General features: G+C 36.7%; 3 protein-coding genes across 6 annotated transcripts; 2 read left to right on the top strand and 1 right to left on the bottom strand.

Annotated features, from left to right (window-relative positions):
* The first annotated feature begins 2 nt into the window (after positions 1–2).
* On the top strand, positions 3–1697 carry LOC128214479 (uncharacterized). The gene has a single exon (XM_052920966.1). The coding sequence runs from the start codon at positions 61–63 to the stop codon at positions 1549–1551; it is 1491 nt and encodes a 496-aa protein (XP_052776926.1). The 5' UTR covers positions 3–60; the 3' UTR covers positions 1552–1697.
* Positions 1698–5573: 3876 nt separating this feature from the next.
* Positions 5574–11847, bottom strand: LOC128215522 (plasminogen activator inhibitor 1 RNA-binding protein-like). 4 transcript variants are annotated; one of them, XM_052922204.1, is made up of 8 exons: positions 11513–11847; positions 11046–11175; positions 10006–10209; positions 9583–9654; positions 9332–9367; positions 7807–7887; positions 6659–6902; positions 5574–6423 (listed from the first exon to the last, which is right to left on the bottom strand). In XM_052922204.1, exons 1-8 carry the CDS (start codon positions 11736–11738, stop codon positions 6220–6222), a joined length of 1197 nt encoding a protein of 398 aa, XP_052778164.1. In that variant the 5' UTR covers positions 11739–11847; the 3' UTR covers positions 5574–6219. The 4 variants fall into 4 exon arrangements, with proteins under 4 accessions (XP_052778164.1, XP_052778163.1, XP_052778165.1 ...); XM_052922203.1 differs by having other exon boundaries at positions 9583–9657; positions 11513–11846; XM_052922205.1 differs by lacking the exon at positions 9332–9367 and having other exon boundaries at positions 9583–9657; positions 11513–11846.
* Positions 11848–12199: 352 nt separating this feature from the next.
* LOC128215523 (zinc finger protein 367-like) lies at positions 12200–18512 on the top strand. The gene is made up of 4 exons (XM_052922207.1): positions 12200–12540; positions 14126–14245; positions 15466–15616; positions 16222–18512. Exons 1-4 carry the CDS (start codon positions 12243–12245, stop codon positions 16748–16750), a joined length of 1098 nt encoding a protein of 365 aa, XP_052778167.1. The 5' UTR covers positions 12200–12242; the 3' UTR covers positions 16751–18512.
* Positions 18513–18608: the final 96 nt, after the last annotated feature.

Below are 18608 nucleotides of genomic sequence, written 5' to 3'. Positions count from 1 at the left end.
ATGTACACAAACACACGTGTTAATTTAGGCGTTAATTTAACGTGAAATAACTAGTGCAAAATGACACGACCCTTGGTGGCATTTCCTTGGTTTGACAGAGTCGAAGTGAGAAATGTATTTGATGAACTATACAGCGACAAAGTTTCGCAGCAGAAACATGCCCTTGATAGAATCTCGGTGTGGGAATCCAGAGCTCTCAATAGACTGCCCATGGCTGTTGATAGCACTGCAGCATTAGTAAAAGCCAACATTGAGTATACTAAATCATCACACCCAGTGGGAAATTGTCACCGTCTTAGAGAACTATATAGCATGGCCGTTATTAGGTTTGTGAATATCTTTACAGAGCGGAATCAACAGAAGGCGCATGCTTTACCTGTTCACCTGGCAGCATCCTATCTGGGAGTTCCAAACTGGATTGTTGACTTGCGACATGATGCCACACACGCTGCGCTGCCCTCTTTGACTGAGCTTAGAGCTGCTACGCAGTGGTGCCTTGATTGGCTGAAAACTGAGTTTTGGGAAGTGCAATGTCAAGATACGTTTAAGGCCACTGAAATAAAAACTGGTCATGTAGATAAGTTGCGGGATATGCTCGTTACTTACATGCAAAGTAAATTTCAAGACATAATGGATGATTCATCTTCAACGTCTAAAGCATTAATTTCAAAAATAGAAGATACTATTTCTGAAATGGGAAGTGAGGCTTGTCAGGTGTTGTTGGAAGATGGCTACTTCATACTGACAGAGGGACAGTTGCAAAGCATCAATGTGGAGAGGAACAGTATTCTTCAGACGGATCAGTGTCTGTTGCCATTGGAAATGCTTCAGTTTTGGAGACCTGTGATTTTCATATTACAAAGATATGACCTTATCTCAGTCCTCCTCCTGCAAATTCTAACAAACCTGAGTAGTACGAAGAGTCTCAGAAATGCACTGTTGTCTAAGTGGTTCTTCACACTCCTTGATTGTTCAGACAGTCAGAAAAGTAACAAGAAGAAACTGCTGATACTTAATGCTACTGATGTGCCATACAAAGCACTTCTGGCCAAGTGCCTGTTTCAAGAAAATTGTTTTCTCCAATCAAGTGTTAGTATGCTGATAGATAATGGAAATTTAAGTCTAGAGCAGAAACAAAACCTCAAAGAACTCGTGTTCATTTATCATTCAGTCAATGAAATAGAAACACCCAAAGCTGAAACTGGAAATATTAATCCCTGTTTGCTGGAAAGCTCTATCACAACAAAATCTAGTTCACCATGGAGAAGATGTACAGCTTCGATTGACTGGAGTCAGGTACCTTTAGGGCTTCTCCCAGACCAAGTGATCACCTATACTTCTTTAGAACTGGGGGGTCTGGAAACGGCAAGCATGCATTACCTTCAAACGGAGACAGTGAGTTTTGAAGTTGATGAGGAGAATGAAATTATTGATGAAATTACTGAAGGCAATGTTGAAGTCATGGAAACTGAAGAAGACATGTCAGCTGATAGTTTGTGTTGGACTGATCAAATCTGTTCAAATATAACCAGAGACATTGTGCTGTTATAGTACCAAATGTGAAGAATAGTTATATTTTAAGCAGTTAACAGTATTTGTAATTTGTACTGTTGTTTTAAAATATGTGGAATGTTTGATTTGTAAACAAAAATAAAATGCATTTTTAATTATGATGTGAATAAATACCATATAATAAGCATTTGAACCGTGTATTTGTACACAACCTCTGTTAATTGATCTTAATCTAATTGCCTAATTGTCTTATCGGATCTCCAGTCTGAGTATCCTGCTGTGCAGTTAGGGATTTTTTAAGATAGAAATGGACCCTAAACGGCCCTGAGCCAATAAATGAATACACAGGAAATTGGCCCCTACTGTGGCACCAGTGCAATTAGCAGGATATGCATAGCAGTGGATTAACATTCCTTAAACTAGGCCTTTAATGTCTGCTCCACACATCAGACAGCTTGAATGGCTATGCAATTGATTTAAAAGGCCTATCAAGATGATGATGGCACAAAAATTGTTTCCCAGACTGGTATTGTTCAATGTCATGGTAACATTAAATGGCAAATGTTATGATAGGAATACCTCTTAGATGATTTGCTCCAACTAATCGTCTGAATAATGTTGAACTATTGGTAACGTTTCCCACTTAATGATGGCTAATCTTTCATGAATAAACATCTTTTTCAGATGATAACTAAAGAGACATTGATGTTAATATAAATTAAAAGTAATGGGGTGGTATGTTAATGCGGCAGAAACTATTGTTTTAAAATTTCACATTAACATCGAGCCAAGCGTGTATCATCCCTGCCGAAAGGCGAAGGGGATCTTGTGGTGCTAGGGGTATGTGTGTGTGCATCTGACCAACCTTGTTGAGCATAACACAAAAAGTCTGAGGTATTAACTTCAAACTTCATAGACAGATCTCAATGAGAAGTGCAGTGCTCTGGAAACATAACTCTGAGTGCAGTGTTTTTTTAGTTATTGCCCTTTGTTAACTCATACTTCTGTTTTGTCCGGAGCATAACTAAAAAAAAGTATTTCCGTGAATTGACTTAAAACTTCATAGACAGATAGATCTCATTGAGGAGAAGTGCCATGCACAGGAACCATAACTCTGGTATACACTGTGTTAATTTTCATTGTTATCCTTTGTCGCAAGGCGCAGTTGTTGGGGTTCTTTATTCTGCCGGGGATATGGCAGTCTGTGACAGCTCTTACATTGTTCATGGCTACAGTTTAAATACAACTAACGACCCCCTACTCCCATATGTAAACCGTACAGGAACTTCAAAAATGTCACAGCTCAAAGGGATTTCTGGCCAGTGATTTGTGTGAAATAGTGTGGCAGACGAAAAAGAACGCAGGGAGATAATTAAAAACTAAGTCAAATAAATATGAATCAATAATAATTAAAGAAACTCTCTGTGTGTCATACTGGCCTAATGCCTTTGATGAATCGACGTACCAGTGCACTGGAATGTGCATACATTGCCTTGTCCTGAAATCAAGACATGGGAACTGTTTGTCCCTATAACGTGCATACTGCAACATTTATGGACTTAGCTTTCACTTTAATCAGTTTTACAGATGTCAAATGTTCCATCTCTCCTTGTAACAAAATGAGGGCAACATAGTGAGCACATTTATGTTGCTTTTGCTTGTAGCTTCATCTAAATTCAAAGAGAATGGACGGCTTCAAAGCTTACTACCTTCTGCTTAAAACGAAGAGACCAAGGCTGAAGTCGTAGCTGGCTGTTGTACGGTCCCTGCTCAGCACGGACAATGCTTTCATATTTTTAGACAGGGCCTTGTATAATTAAAATCCATTTAGTCATTTAGAAATTATGCTGCTGACAAGAAAAACTAACCAGGCGCTATCACCCTGCCATAAGCTGAACTATAGTTCTTTTTGTATATTGGAATTTCACTCAGTGCTTTTGTCATCATATGAAATTTAATTAAATTCCATCCAGTAGTTTAAGTTACGCTGCGGACAAGAAAGAGTAATAAAGGGCAATAACTCTGTAATTGGCCTAAATAGAGTTATGGTTTTTATACACTGCATTTCAACTCATTGTGCTATACCATTGTATGAAGTAGAATTAAATTCCATTTAGAAGGAATGATGCTTGAAGACATGATTCAATAACTTAATACAAGGACCCCTGAAACTGACATTTTTTCTATGCGCATGCGCACCCGAAGATGACAACCATTTCAACAGCCAAACTTGTTTAATTGATATCCCCGTATGACTAGGAAAAGAATATGGAAAGGAAATAAAAAGTTCGTGGAATATTTATACTATTGAAACAGGTCATATAGCTGCAGAGGGGTCGTCTTCAGGACTTCTTCATGCATCTTCAGGCATCCAAAACTGTATTTCTATCTGAACATAAGCCAACCACTTAATACAACAATATGGCTCAGACGAATGGACAGTCGATATCAAATGAATATCACCCTGCTGAAACCTTCAGTTGGGCAGGAAGTTACCATATCTATCACCTCTAGAGTGCTTTTCCAAGATTCAACCTATTGACCTAGTTGTTCACTCCACATGACTCGGTTTAAAACTGATCCAAAATTTCACAAAGCAAACATTCTGATTTAAGTTTCATAAGAATTGGACCAGACAAATTGTAAAAGATCAAACCTAGTGTTCAGGGGGTATTTCTAAAATTTGACCTAGTGACCTCATTTTAGACACCACTTTACCTAGTTTTAAGGTAGTCCATAGTTTTAGGAAACATTCAGGTGAAGTTGCATAAATAATGGACCAAATGCATGTTATCTCATGTCTTCTTCCAAGATTTGACTTACTGACCTAGTTTTTGACCCCATGTGACCCACTTGTACAAGTGTTGGAAATTTCATCAAGAGTAATATTCTGACCAAGTTTGAACATTATCTGACCAATCCCTACCATGATCTAATTTCGAACAGAAGAATGTGATGTAACAGCAGCGCCAAAACAACATCCCTGTACCAAACCCTTCTGTTCAGCAGGGATAACACAGTACATATACAGGCCTGAACCATCGGAATTAATTGGATTGAAAATGTTTTCAAACAGGGATTCGAGTTTGTAAACTGCAATTATAGACAGTTTCTAAATGCAGAATACAGATATAGTTTTTATTCATTTTTTTAACTGTTAACTTCGTGACGAGCGCTTTAAAACCAGTTGTGGGTTCAGCTTTGTGAAAGGACACATGCAAACTTTTAACGCATACCTTTAGTTTCAGAAAATCTAAAAGCATTGCTTTGTTTTCTTGAGATCCAATTGACGTATAGGAAGTGATCGATGGTTATTCTTTTGCAGCTATGGACGACTTGAGCAATACTAGCATATTCTTCCACTATGGCATAGAGAACAAGATATGATTGGACCAAATTGCCAAATTGGAAGTTTATAATGCAGTTATTAGAGAATTAAGTGTCTTGCAGACTGTTTCAGATGGGATGGAAGTCGCTATAAAGCATTCTAGAAAATACTGTCTCTGTTTACTGCTCACGAGGATTGAGCGACTATCCTGCTAGTAGTTTTTTTTACTTATTTAGCTACCAGTTTTGTTGAAATGGGCAAATCGTATTACTCAATCTAGTCAATTTCATTAGTTTTTTGTGGTTTCTCTCGAAGATAAAAATGACTATACCCCCTCTCATGAACAAGTTCCATTTCGTTAGATCACAAACAATTGGTTCGTCCATGCGGTTCAATATTTCATTCAAATTGTTTCCAAATTCTTATAACAAAATTGCATATGCTCAATTTACATGAACATAATCAATGACTTCATATACCAATTGAGATCTCATTTTCTTTACTAGGTCCTTAACTTTCTTATAAAAGAATAGCAGCCAGTTTGTAGGTAATCGACAACCTCTCATGGCTCGAAAGTGATGGATAGGCATTGGCATTATTGAGTTTTGCAGTGTTGATCCATTTTTCTTGTAGAGCATACATTTTCAAGTTAAAACTAATAGCAACCATTGCTATTTTTTTTCAGTTTGAAGCATACACAAAGCTACGCCTAATCATAATAAACAACACTAAATCAATGTTTTTGTGTTTTTATCTGTATTATTAAATAACAAAATTATTGGCGCTGAATATCTCACATCATGGTTTATGATGATGGTTAAATAAACAAAATGAACTTACTGTCAATGCCACCAATGACCATACCACAGACATGCATTGTACACACATATGACCATGAGGTATATAAATAGGGGCAGCTTGCCAAGTGAACATATACAATTAGCACATTAATATTCAGCACTATGATATAAGTTGTACAAACTTGGAAAATACTACTAAAAAGTACCAAATCATTAGAATTAATGTTTTCGAGATGAGTGAAGTCCGAAGGGTTTTACCAATGGCTTCTGTGATAGCTTTTGGATCTGAACTGTCTGTCCGCTGCGGAATACTAGGCGAAAAGGAGTCCAACTGTCAACAAGAGATCTGCGGCCAACACAGCACTGTTGTCTTTGAAAGCACTTCACACCAGAATACACATGTTAACCAACTTAAAACTAGTACAAAATGGAAAACGTGAGAAAAACATGTACTCAATGTACAAAATGGATAGTAAGCAAAATGAACTTAAAAACCATGATTTCAGAGTTCTTGGAGATACCAAAACGCAGCCTAATTTTATAGGTTTTAATAAGCCTGTAGCACTGGCTTTTCAAGTCCTATGCAGTAGACTTGATGAGCGACGGAAAGTCGTTCTCATCATCGAACTTGGGTGCGGCATTGGGCCGTCGGTCCCCACGACCACCACCAATCCGACCACCGCGTGGACCTCTTGGTCTGCGCGCGCCTCTACCTCTTCTTGGCGAGTCATTGAAGGTGATCTTGATCTCATTCAGCAACTTCTTATTGCGGAGCTCATCCTCCTGATCAAAGTTACAAAACAATAAGCATTTTCATTTTTTGGTCAGATGACTTGAGTCGATTAAAACCTTCAAAACGAATACAGTTAAAGAAAATTACAAAGAAAAAAAGTTAAATATCAGCATCTTTTAAATTGCAAGCTGACACAGAGGGCAGAGGAGCTATGAAAAAGCCAAATTATACTAAACTGTTTTACTTCAACGGATGGTCTAAGAGATTGTTTATGTTTGCACTCACATCATCATCATCCTCGTCAGTTTCCTCCTCCTCATCCTCATCGCTATCTGCACCAGGCTTCTTCTTGTACACCTGGGCGCCCTTCCACTGCGACATATCCGCACCCTCGTTTGCCTTTCTCAGTTTGAATTCGGATTTCACACGTCTAGTTTCATTCAACTTCTTCCATTCCTCAAGGGTCATTTGTTTTGCTTCATCATCCTCAGCCTCACCTTCCTCTGGATTGGCAGATTCTGTGCTCTCGCTGAACACAAAGGAAAACATTTGGATGGAAACATATACATGTCAATATAGTGAATCTAGAATTCAACGGAACTGGACCAGTCGCCTGGAGTTCCCATCATAGTCAAACCATTTATTATGAACTGAAGTATAAATGTAAAATGGGCAAACTCTGTAGTTAATTAGAATGAAAGGGACAGTTTAACACTCAAATCAAATTTGACCAGGATATTATGCCCCCAAATACATGTTATTGTCTGCACAAGACAAAGCACTATCTTTTTAACGCACAAGGGGGCATTGCTCTGGCTTTACTGATGCAATATAACCCATGATGATCAAACTTGACAAAAACATGCCCACAAACACTGTCAACAGGATTGGTGATAAATACTTAACTCTAAAGATATTATCTCCTCAAGGTTTAGCCAACACAACGGACGCCAAGTAATAGGGCAGAGCTATTGAACACCAATCTGAATGTCCATAGAACACCCTCATCAAATGATCACAAATGCTGTTAAGCTCTTTAAAATTAAAGAAACAATAGGTGCTTGTATTGTTTAAACCAGGCACGCTATTTGTTAACAATGACTATTTGGTGCTACTCAAGTCGAAAACATCACTGATAGTGACAAACATTTTACAGCTTCTTTGTGAATTTTTCATAATAAAACTGGTTTTAGATTTTTCATCAAGGACAGTGATTTTTAAAATGTCATTTAGATTTTAAATGCCAGCATATTCAAACAACAACAAAAGTAAAAAAAACCTTTGAGCTGACTAACAAACCAGTTTGCCCTTGCATTTAACAACACTGGTATTAATAATCTTCTATGTGCCCATTTCGGGAAAAGAATACCATGCCCTTTGTCAAACCTGGAGCAAATACTAATATTATAAATAACAGAAGAAGGCATCCTTACTTGGGGTCCTTGTTTTCGGTATCCTCAGCCTGTGGGTTCCATTCCTGGGGCTCTTCCTGTGTAGTATCCTTCATCTGTTCCCTGAAAACAAACGAATCCAGTCAGTCATTTTGCAACTATCCGCATCAATATAATACCAAGAATACCTCTTAGTCTGACTATGATGAAGCCCAAAGTATTTACATTTAATAATTCTTCAAGGAGTATGTAAAGATGCTTCTGAAGACCTTTCAAACGATTTTTATAGTAAAAATAATCAATGATGAGCTTAAAGAAGTAATTTACAATAATAGCAACTTTTTCTGCAGTTCAAACTATCACATGAGAGTCTAAATCAGCTTGCCATACACTTCAGTATAAAACAACATTTTAAAGAAGCAATGATGATTATCATGACATCATTGTTACCATCAAGCATTAGAGATGTCAAGGAACTCTTCTTTCATAGATATCAAGTGCATGCAACATGACGGAACATTCTACATTTAAAAGGTGAAAATCTACCCCATAAAGAATCCATCAACATGCTAAAAGAAATTCAAAAATAAGTACTATACATTGTAGCACTAGAAATTGTTAACCATCTTGGATATCATAACACAAATTTAGAAACTCATTTCAACAGTGTAAATCATTTATGACAATTTAATACTGGGAATCAAACAATATTACTATGAATGAACGGAGATTGGTGATGGATTACTATGAATGAACAGAGATTGGTGATGGATTAATAAGATAATTTTTGTGCTTGTCAAGTTGCACTAACACTTCACTCACTGCATTATTCAACAACTACTAATTGGTCGACATTATATACCTTTTTTGTTTGGTTACTTTGTACCATTGATTTATTAAAATGAACTTGTCAGTATCCTTATTTATGTTCATCTAATATTGATTTAGTACATTACTGAATTTACAATGAAACAAACTTTGTGAGAAGTTTGACGGAAATTTGTTTTCTAACAAATCTGATTTTTGTTGTACATAATGTCAATACTTAAATAATCAATTAACAAAATCTCTTGATAGATGTTGGTTTTGGCATTCCCGATAGATCATTATCAGTCATTGGAACACCAACATTGTCACATTTATCATATAATTCATAAATGAAGCTGGCATGCAAGACAGACACAATCGACCAACAGGCAACACTGCTAAATGAAGAAATGAATAAGCAATACAATGGCAATGCGTTTACATACAAAATTACTACTAACTGATAGCTGAAGATCAAATATGTAGCTTAGTACAATGAAAATTGCCACTGAATGCACATCACAGGAGCATGGCCACTCAAGGGAACAAAACAAGGCCTACACACTGCCTCTTTGTATCCAATTATGAATATTTCTATATCAAACGTCAAAAGAAGCTAGAAGAGCATTTTTCTTCCAGGGAATTCTATTGAGAAAATCTGAAAGGCTTGTTAAGTATTCATTTAAATAATAAGGCAAGTAATATTTCAATGATCCAGTTTCTCTTGAGAAACTGGGCTCCTATGATGGAGTTCACATACTTTGGATCCCTCCAATAATCCACCTTTGGTGGCTGGCTGCAAGAAATAAATATCCATTTTTTCTTGCATTCAAAACAAAAATATTTTCAAGATGGTTCAGAGCATATAAAACCTGATCATCTGCTCTCCAACTAAATTTAGAATAATCCAATGATATGACTGGATTTCCTGATAAACTGTTAGTAAAACAATAAAACCCACACATGAACTTTTGAAGGAGTACATGGCTGCAATAATGACTCTGTACTTACTCAATGTCATCCTTCACAGTTCCCCAGTTATGCGAACCACTGCCTTCCCGTTTTTCGGTAGGTTTAACACCACTGCTGTAGCATACCAAAGAAAACATTTCTTTTAAAGTAGGTTTTTATATATTGAAGCAATATCAACCAATCAAGAGCTGTTATATATATAGACAAATAATGATAAAAAGATGAAAATAATTCCTGATCAAATACACAATGAGTTTTCAGTTTGCTGCTGCAGTTTCATTTATAATCCCCATAAAGAATGAGGTGGACTACTGGTATTTTTACTCTCAGTTCAAGTAATTATGAAAATAAATAAATTTGATGATGAAACCGAAATTTGGCAATACTGCTATAGGAACTAACTCGAAACAAAAACTTGCATTAACTGTCAACATTCATCAGTAATATTATTTCCACACTTACGTCCTATCACTTCCACTGTGTCGTTCAAATTCCCGTTTGCCTCCAAATCCCCCGCGACCTCTTCCACCACGAGTCCCTCGGCCACGTCCGCCTCTCATGCCACGTCCAAATCCGTCTCTTGGTCCGTCATCTCGCTGAGCAAATCCTCCACCTTCGGTTCGTTCTGGTCTCTGGAAGCCTGAAGATACCCTTTCACTCCTTTCCCTGTAATTATGATTTTAAACTTATACATTTTATGATTTTGCATCGGGTTAAGTTCTCGTTGAGAATGCATTTTGCCTCATTAAATTAGAACATAACTTTTAGGATGATGCAAAAGTATGTGCACAAAAAAAGAAATACATTCCCAACAAGAAAAAAACACCACTAATTACAAGTAGTACTTGGTCAATAAGCCAACAGTTAGTTCTGGCTTCCATAACTTTAATGTTGATATTTATTTTTTTGATGTTTACAACACATTAAAGTTATGGCGTAACCCCCATAGTAAAGTCAACCAGAATCAATTGAGTGTGATGATGCAATGCAATGAATAAAATAACAGCAAAATAAACACTCGGTCACATGGGTATTTTCTGAAAATCTTGGTGTCACGTGATTAAATTTGAACACAACTATGACCTAGATAAGGAATGCTTGTAATAGGATTTATTAAAATGCTAAATCAACTATCTTTAAAGCGTTTTTTGGTTTTGAAAATGAGTTTGTGAAGTTCTACATTTTACTTCATTTACCTAAGGATACAGCTATTTTGTCTGTACAATGCATACAAGTGAAATAACAGCGCGACATAAAAATGTCACGAATTCTGGTAGGGTTTGGATACGGCGTTCGCTGAAGTTCTTTAGCTAGCCAACAGTAGGCATAGATGCTTTTTGGTTTGGTTGGTGGTTACGGAGCCAAACATGAGCCCACTCGCGTACCAAGAAGCGTGACCAATACCATGTTGCAGTAAGTTAACAGTATAACAGTAAAATAAATATAACATTTCATAGTTTAACAGCAATTGTTGATATTTTTCATATTTATTTGATCATTACGTGTTTTGGTTGGCATTTTCCTCTCGCCGTCTCGGAGGGCGGTTATCTTCTCTGGGTTCTCTTGGTTCCCTGTTCGGTCTGCCGCCCGTGCGAGGTCTGTCGTTCAATCGTGGTGCAGTGCTGACTTTCTCTAAAGAAGTCAGGTTCGAACATTGATAAAAATGAAATAGAACGTTAGCAGTCACCAGCAAGCAAGTATTCAATGTGTCAATCTGTGTTTTTATCATTTAATATTCTAATTCGGTTTCGAGCTTGTCACCTGTAATAATTCGAAAGCAACCATAAGCACTTATTTCTAATCAAATTGGCAATCATAAGAAAATAATGCTGTAGTTGAGGATAGTCAAAATCGTTCATGGAAGCATGGAATTGCAGAACACGTGCACACCACTCCTGAAATTTCAATGTCAACAACATAATTGCAAAGAATATTAACGAAAAAAATACGACATTGTAGAAAACATTACCTTCTTTTTCCGGCTTTATTTCTTCGTTCAGTTTGTTCTTGTTCTCTTGCTTGAGAACCTGTTTTTTGGCAGCTTTATTTTTCTTAGCCTTGTCATCCTTTTTCTTCTTGTCCTGGTCAGTTTTCTTCGCATTTTCAGCCTGAGCAAGAATGTCTAGAGGATCAACATCCTCATCACAAAAAAGGTCAAACTTGTTTTTAACGTTTATGCCGTATATTGCGTCCATTGTTCCTCTCTTTTAGAGGATGTCAATGGATCTTACGGCCTTACAATTTTAGTCGTACCAATATGGAGTCACTGTTTTGCGATGGTATGGAACCAGCACGTGACCTTGTCATGCGGAATACTTTTGAGTTTGTTGTGAAAGTTTTACTAGTCCGAATTAATCCGAATGAACATTTTCATTGACCAAATACGGGTAACTGGCGGGAAATGCCCATGACCTTCAAGCAAAATATCTTCGTTCTGCGGTATTAAGGATTCAAGGAATTAAAATGCATTGTAAGGCGCATTAAATAACTTATATCAAGCGCTATTCATTCATTTTATTTGGAGGTTTCTTCCGCACAGTCCAAAACTATCAACACGCAGTTTGCTATATTTAGCAGAACGAGCACCTGTTACAGAGAATTTCCCATCTAAAAATAGATCCATGTACATGTATAGGCTTGACGGGTAAATTCCCAATGTAAATATTATCACGCTGTCGTGTATTCATTTGGACAGTTAAATGATCAAGGAAGAACACATGTATTATTCGATGTATCCTTGGAATTGGGCCGACGGCCACTCTCGGGTTGCGTTTAGCCCCCGATCATCATCAACAAGTTCACAGGAAGCTGATTCGTTAGAAGGGGAGCCGACAGGTGTAATAAGGGACCATAATAAGCGTGGGAGGCCAAGGGCTGAGAAAATTTCATCATTGATTTTGGAAGGTGCTCTCTCAACTAACAGCATTAGATGTCGGATATGTTCCAGAGTGTTTCCGAGAGAAAAATCGTTGCAAGCACACATGCGGACACACACGGGTATGAGTTTAAATCACATAGAGTACATCATGTACATCTACCCAGATGTAATTGTAAAGAATACGGTTTACTATAAAATACGTGGCTATAAATTGTTAATTAGTTGTACGTGCAGTTACTCACCAAAATAAACCTCATTTAATATTCAAAATAGTTAAGTTAACAGCCACTTAGATACTTTGAAACAATATGGTAACCTTTAGAGTTTTTCAATTGTATAAATTATACACGTGTAAAAGTACAAGTACTGACTAAAGAAATTAGTTGTATGACATTTACACGTGCAACATGCAAAGACCAAATGTAGGAAAAACGTCCAAAGTTGTTCGGATTAAAAAAAGAAACCAACAGTTGTTAGCATTAAGAGAAATATGATGTCATTTTCTCTCAGGAAGGTCAATTAATCGAGGGTGTAAAAGTACAAATTATTAAGACAAAGACTCAATTACATTCGCACTAAAAGTTCACTGTCCCATCTTGTCAAATCAATAGTGTTTACATTCATTGTAATAATTTAACCTATATCATTTAAATCTATATGATTCATAACGGGTATTTAAGTGCACTGACTGGACTTTGACTAACGGTTATCATATTTAAAATATTTACACAATAAATGTTTACTTGGTCCTCATGGTAACCCAGGACTCTTTTGTGCTTTAATTGTTCATTTGCTCCGACTTTAACCCTTTGTCCCCGACGAACTGTAGTTAATATTATCTCTTTATTGTTTAAAAATAAAATACATCTATTGTTTAGCATAGGGACAAAGGCTGTCTGTGTTTTACGCTTTGGTTATCGGACTACGCGATCTCGTGTATCGCTCGTCGAGTCATGTTTGCCGTCAACGATGACTGGATTTAAATTGATCTATACAATATTGACTCATTTCATAGATAATTCATAGGTTAAAGCCAATACCAGACCTTTAAATGGGTCAGGGAGAGCGTACCTAGCAACTGTTCATAGGCGCTATTGTACAATTTATTTGCATTTCAAACGAGTTAACCTTTTAAAGCCCAACCAGCCGTATCTGTCTTGACGGGCTCGGACATGCGCACGACTCTTTGTTTGCTTAAATCGAAATTCGATTTAAATATATCCCACGGTGTTTTAAGTATCTGGGTATACGAGCGAGGTTTAATCCAAGTCCGTTGAATGTATCGAACAAACTAGTTGCCGTCAAAACATAGCGCAAATCCCAGTGCTTACTGTGCATTGTTTCTTTATAAATATTTTGCCGTCACCAAGAATGATTTCCTTAGTTGCAATTTATCATAACTTACATATAACAAAATATCAGCTATGTTTGCCATTGGGGGTAAATCAGAGAAACACTTCGGAGCTTGAGATGTAGGTTTTAGTTTAAATAAATACGACAATAACTTAATAACATGTTTTTCCTTCTCTGGTGAAACAAAATAATACGAACGGAAAACATTGTTTCGGTATCGAATTCAATATAACAATTATATAGTATAAAAGGTTGGTGTTTACTGACTATGGGCTTAAAGGAAACAATATAAACCGGATATTAACCGGACACTGCGACGTTATTGGCTCACGGTTGACGTTGCTGTTTCAGGTGAACGTCCGTACTTGTGCGACTTTCCGGGGTGCTGCAAGTCGTTCTGTCAGAGCGGGCAGCTCAAGACCCACCAGCGTCTACACACGGGGGAGAAGCCTTTCGCGTGCTCCATAGAAGGTGGGTCACTATATTATGATAACCCCTGATTGCCACTGACCATAATAGTTAGTGTAGTCATTAACGATTATGCACAACCTTTGTGTGATAGGTATTTACAATGCACATCGGAACTACCTTAATTAAGCTACAGTCGTCTCTGTGGTGTTGTTGTTAATAGAATAAATGATTAATTAGTAAAGCAGTTTTATGAACTGCACTATACACCGCTCTATGTGTTGTAGAAGATATATTTGGTCGCTTAGACTTATTCAAGTCCCATACTTTCATAATATGGGTACAATTACCTCAATGACATTATTATTGAATTATCTTGTACTTTTCATTTTCTGTTTCATTTTCTACCAGTTAATTGGAGAAATCCGCTTAAGCATATTTTAAAAACTATAAGGAAGTTATCAATGTTATCTTAATCTGCAATAAGACGCTCATAATCTTTCATTAAAACTGCCGTTTCCTTGATCATGTATTATCTTGTTGTTCACATCAAGGGAGTTTTAAAAGTATTTAATCCTTAAACGACTAAAGCAATTTCGTTTGAATTAGTCTATGGTATTCGCCACATACTTACCAGTGACTTTCTTTGTAATATATTAGAGGGGTTATATATTTATGTGGCACTTGAAATATGAATTATAGGGAAAATCAAATCTCAAAACAGATTCGTTATAGTTTCGATACTGGTTAACTGTGCGTTATTTAAACCCCGGCTACCTGAAACCGTTTGGGATTGGATGAGATTCTACTACGGGTTTAAATACTCGTATCTTTGTGGGCTAAATGAGGAGTGACTCTCCCAAAAAGTTTGTAGTATTTATAACGATCACAATTTTCTTCCGCAATGAAGACAGTGAATTAAGCCATGCGATAAAAAAAGTTTACTACGTGTTTCAACATATATTATCTGACAGGTATAAACTTGGAAAAAGGCAACCAGGATGTACTTAAAATATAAACACTTCTCTTTATATTTTCCATGATAACAAGACCAGTTCTCCAAATTACACCAATTTCGCACGAACGCATTATCCTAAATGCTTTGCATTGTGTATTGAACATAAAAATGCCCACGCATAGGCATGATAATACTCTATTTGCACTCCAGTGAATCTGAAAGTATATTTTAAGCTCTTTAATTTCCTTCATATCATTATAATTATCTTATTGTACCATACATTTACACGACATATCATAACCTCATGCGTTTTCTCCCCGTATAGGATGCGACAGCCAGTTCACGCACGCGAATCGTCACTGCACGGACCACCCGTACGCCAGCCTGCGGCGCGTCTCTACCCAGGAGCAGCTCAAGTCGCGGATGGGAGCTATAAAGGCCTCTACCAACCAGTCCGTGTCCGAGTGGCTCACCAGGTACACCGCCAAACTGTTCTTAGATCGAAAACTTGAATACATGTAAAATTCGACAGCGGTGTGGCTTCTTGTTGTCTTATTACTGACTGATACAACATAAGACGATAACTGTTCGTTTCAGTGCAAGATCGTAGTTTATTTCACCAGTGAGCACCAAAAGCTATATTTCACTCGTGACGTATTTCCGTTTGGTGATCACAAGATGATATACGGTATATTGCGATCTTACACTTAGACAAACAATTTTTTAATGTTTATTATATGCCTTACAAGGATATTAAATGACAACTGTAGATTTTCAGAAAAGCGCGCTAAAACGTAACGTCCTTTTGGAAATGACGTTGTTGATCTCGTCTCAGTCCCGTGCGCGCCGACATGTCATTTGATTTGAAAGTGAGAGCGGGTTGAAATTTCAAAGCAGTGAAAATATCAATGTATTATTTCACTATTTGAAACAGTGAAATATCATTTTTATTTTACCGATGAATCCATATTAACCACGAGAGAGAGCATATAATAAGACATGTTGATATTTATATAGTGAAGCTTTTTTCAATTATATGACTGTCTTGTTGTATCTGATTTTTTACTTGCCTGTTCCACAGACACTGCATGCAGCGTGATGAACTCGATGCCGTAGCGCCAACACAGCCAGAAAAGAAACTGAAACGCGAGTCGTCCTTACTTCCGCCGGCAACTTCTATTGTGCACGTGCAACACATCGAGGTGACGCCGCGCAACGAGCCCGAGGACGTTCCCATGCCCCTGATCACACATCGAACTGCCGCCAACATATCGTCCGCTTCGTCATTTTCGTCCTCATTGTCGTATGCATCATCAATGACGTCATCAGTGCCTTCCACCACGTCATTTCCGTCAATCGTAACCCCACCAAACCAGTACACATCGTCTGTTCCATCGCCCATGCCGGCGCCTTTAACAGCTTTAAACCTCACAGTGACCGGAAACTCCAACACAACCTCTAGTGCAATGGCCACCGAGCGTCCACCAAAACCTGTGGTGTCTCCGTCCAAGACATTCTGTAAATCTGGGCACAGGCCCTTTAAAAAGGAGGCTACAGATAAGTGGGTATCAGCTCTTGCCTTGCTTGAGCTAGCTCAGGGAGTGTCTTAAGCTTTTTGATTCTTTTTGTTGCAGTATAAGCATACTTTTTATACAAAACCTTTTCGGTCGTTTCACATTATTATTGTGTAGACTGAAAGTATGTAGATCAATGCCGACAATTTTTATGGCATATGCATTTACTTTAATGAGTATCAGCTATGAACTCAGTCAGGCCTGTCAAAACAGTTTTCTGGTGTATCATTTCAAGAAATCAAATTCTTTTACCTAAAATAATAAAGTAAGGTTAAGTGTTTGTTTTTTGAAAATGATTCATGGTCTTTTGAATATTCATAAAATCAAAAGTTCACACATATATGCATTTTGAGACTTACTTGTTTCTAAAGTTTGTTAATTTCATATTCTCATATTACTTTGGATCTGTTTGGTGCTTCAAAGTTTGCAATACACAAAAATCTGCTTCATTAATCAAAACCATTCCCCATTAGATAATTCTAAAATGTTTTTGACCAAGTGTTCAAATTTTGCATTTTCCCCAGTTCAGTTGCCATATCTGTTTTTGTAAAACATTTGTTCAAGAAATATTTTGCATATTGAAATAAATGTGTTCAGATTTTTTTTGAGATTTACACCAATCTTGCTTTATATTGTAAAACGCGTGTGTGTTTAAGTTTCTATCTTAATAGAAGGATTCAGATTTGAGCTTTTAACAGCTAAATTAAAACATTTCATAGTAGTTGTGTTAGAGTTTGATACTTTGCAGTGATTGTAATCTTTACACATACTGTTGTGACTATAAATTGTTGTGACTATAATTTTATTCAGAGATTTAAAATTTCAGTTTTCAGAAATATACAAATAATTTGTTATTCCGTCCATTGTATGGTCTCCTTTATTTTAATATGAAGCACTTATGTGTATGCTTTTATGTCGTCTCTTGTGATAATGTATTTATTTAAAACTGTAAAATAACTATTTAAATAATTTATCAAACATAATATTTATATTCTATCCTTTTTATACAATATTAAAGACTTATTTATCTATTGTTATGTATATTTTTCACCAGATTATATTGTCATTATTGTGTCTATGTTTTCCATGTACATTTACTTGATTATGCAAGAAAAGATGGTTAATATATCTCACACTGCCATAGATGTGTAGTTTAAATGTTTTTCATTCTCGGGACGGGGGCTGGTGCTCCAACATGTTCACAACTCTGAAACCATTCCCTGTGACAGCCGAATAGCGGGTTCCTTTATTATGACTGATAATTTTTTTTTCGCTATGATGCACATTGTATTTATTGGATTTTTTTTTTAAACATTTAAAGAATCATTTGAAAAACCAAGATTTCAATATTTTTAAACTGAAATATTTGTACCCGGCATTCAGAGTGAAATTCAGTTTGTGAGTATTTGGTCGCCATGACTGTCATAAAAAGCACCAGCTTCCCCGCCCGAACCCAACAACCAGTGGAGGCTGCCAGATTGTACAGTGTGACTGTGTCGTGTTTTCCCCATCTCATTATCTCCCTTCGATCTCTCATTATCTCTCTTGATCTCTTACATGTCCTCTTTTTTCACTTCAATATTTGTATAGGGCAAAATACTCATGGTTATTTTCAGCACTATTTTGTTTCACGAAGTGGCTTTATTTGGCTCAAACGAGTGTTTGTTCTCTATTTACTAGAAGGTTTTCTGTAAAATTTATAATATATTTGATGAAAAAGCCAACAATCTTCAACTCTTAATATCATAATACATTGTTTTATATAAAATTTTGAAAAAAAAAAACTTACAAAATTTAATATCCACTTCAAAATGCACCAAACTTGTTATTTACTTCTGAAGTTCCGATGTTTTATAGCCACATTGTTGTCCATGAAATGGAAACAGTTTATGAT

This window comes from Mya arenaria, chromosome 13, assembly GCF_026914265.1.
Source record: "Mya arenaria isolate MELC-2E11 chromosome 13, ASM2691426v1".
NCBI lineage: Eukaryota > Metazoa > Mollusca > Bivalvia > Myida > Myidae > Mya > Mya arenaria.
Note: the sequence above shows the minus strand (reverse complement) of the source record. Positions and strands in the feature narration are given on the sequence as shown.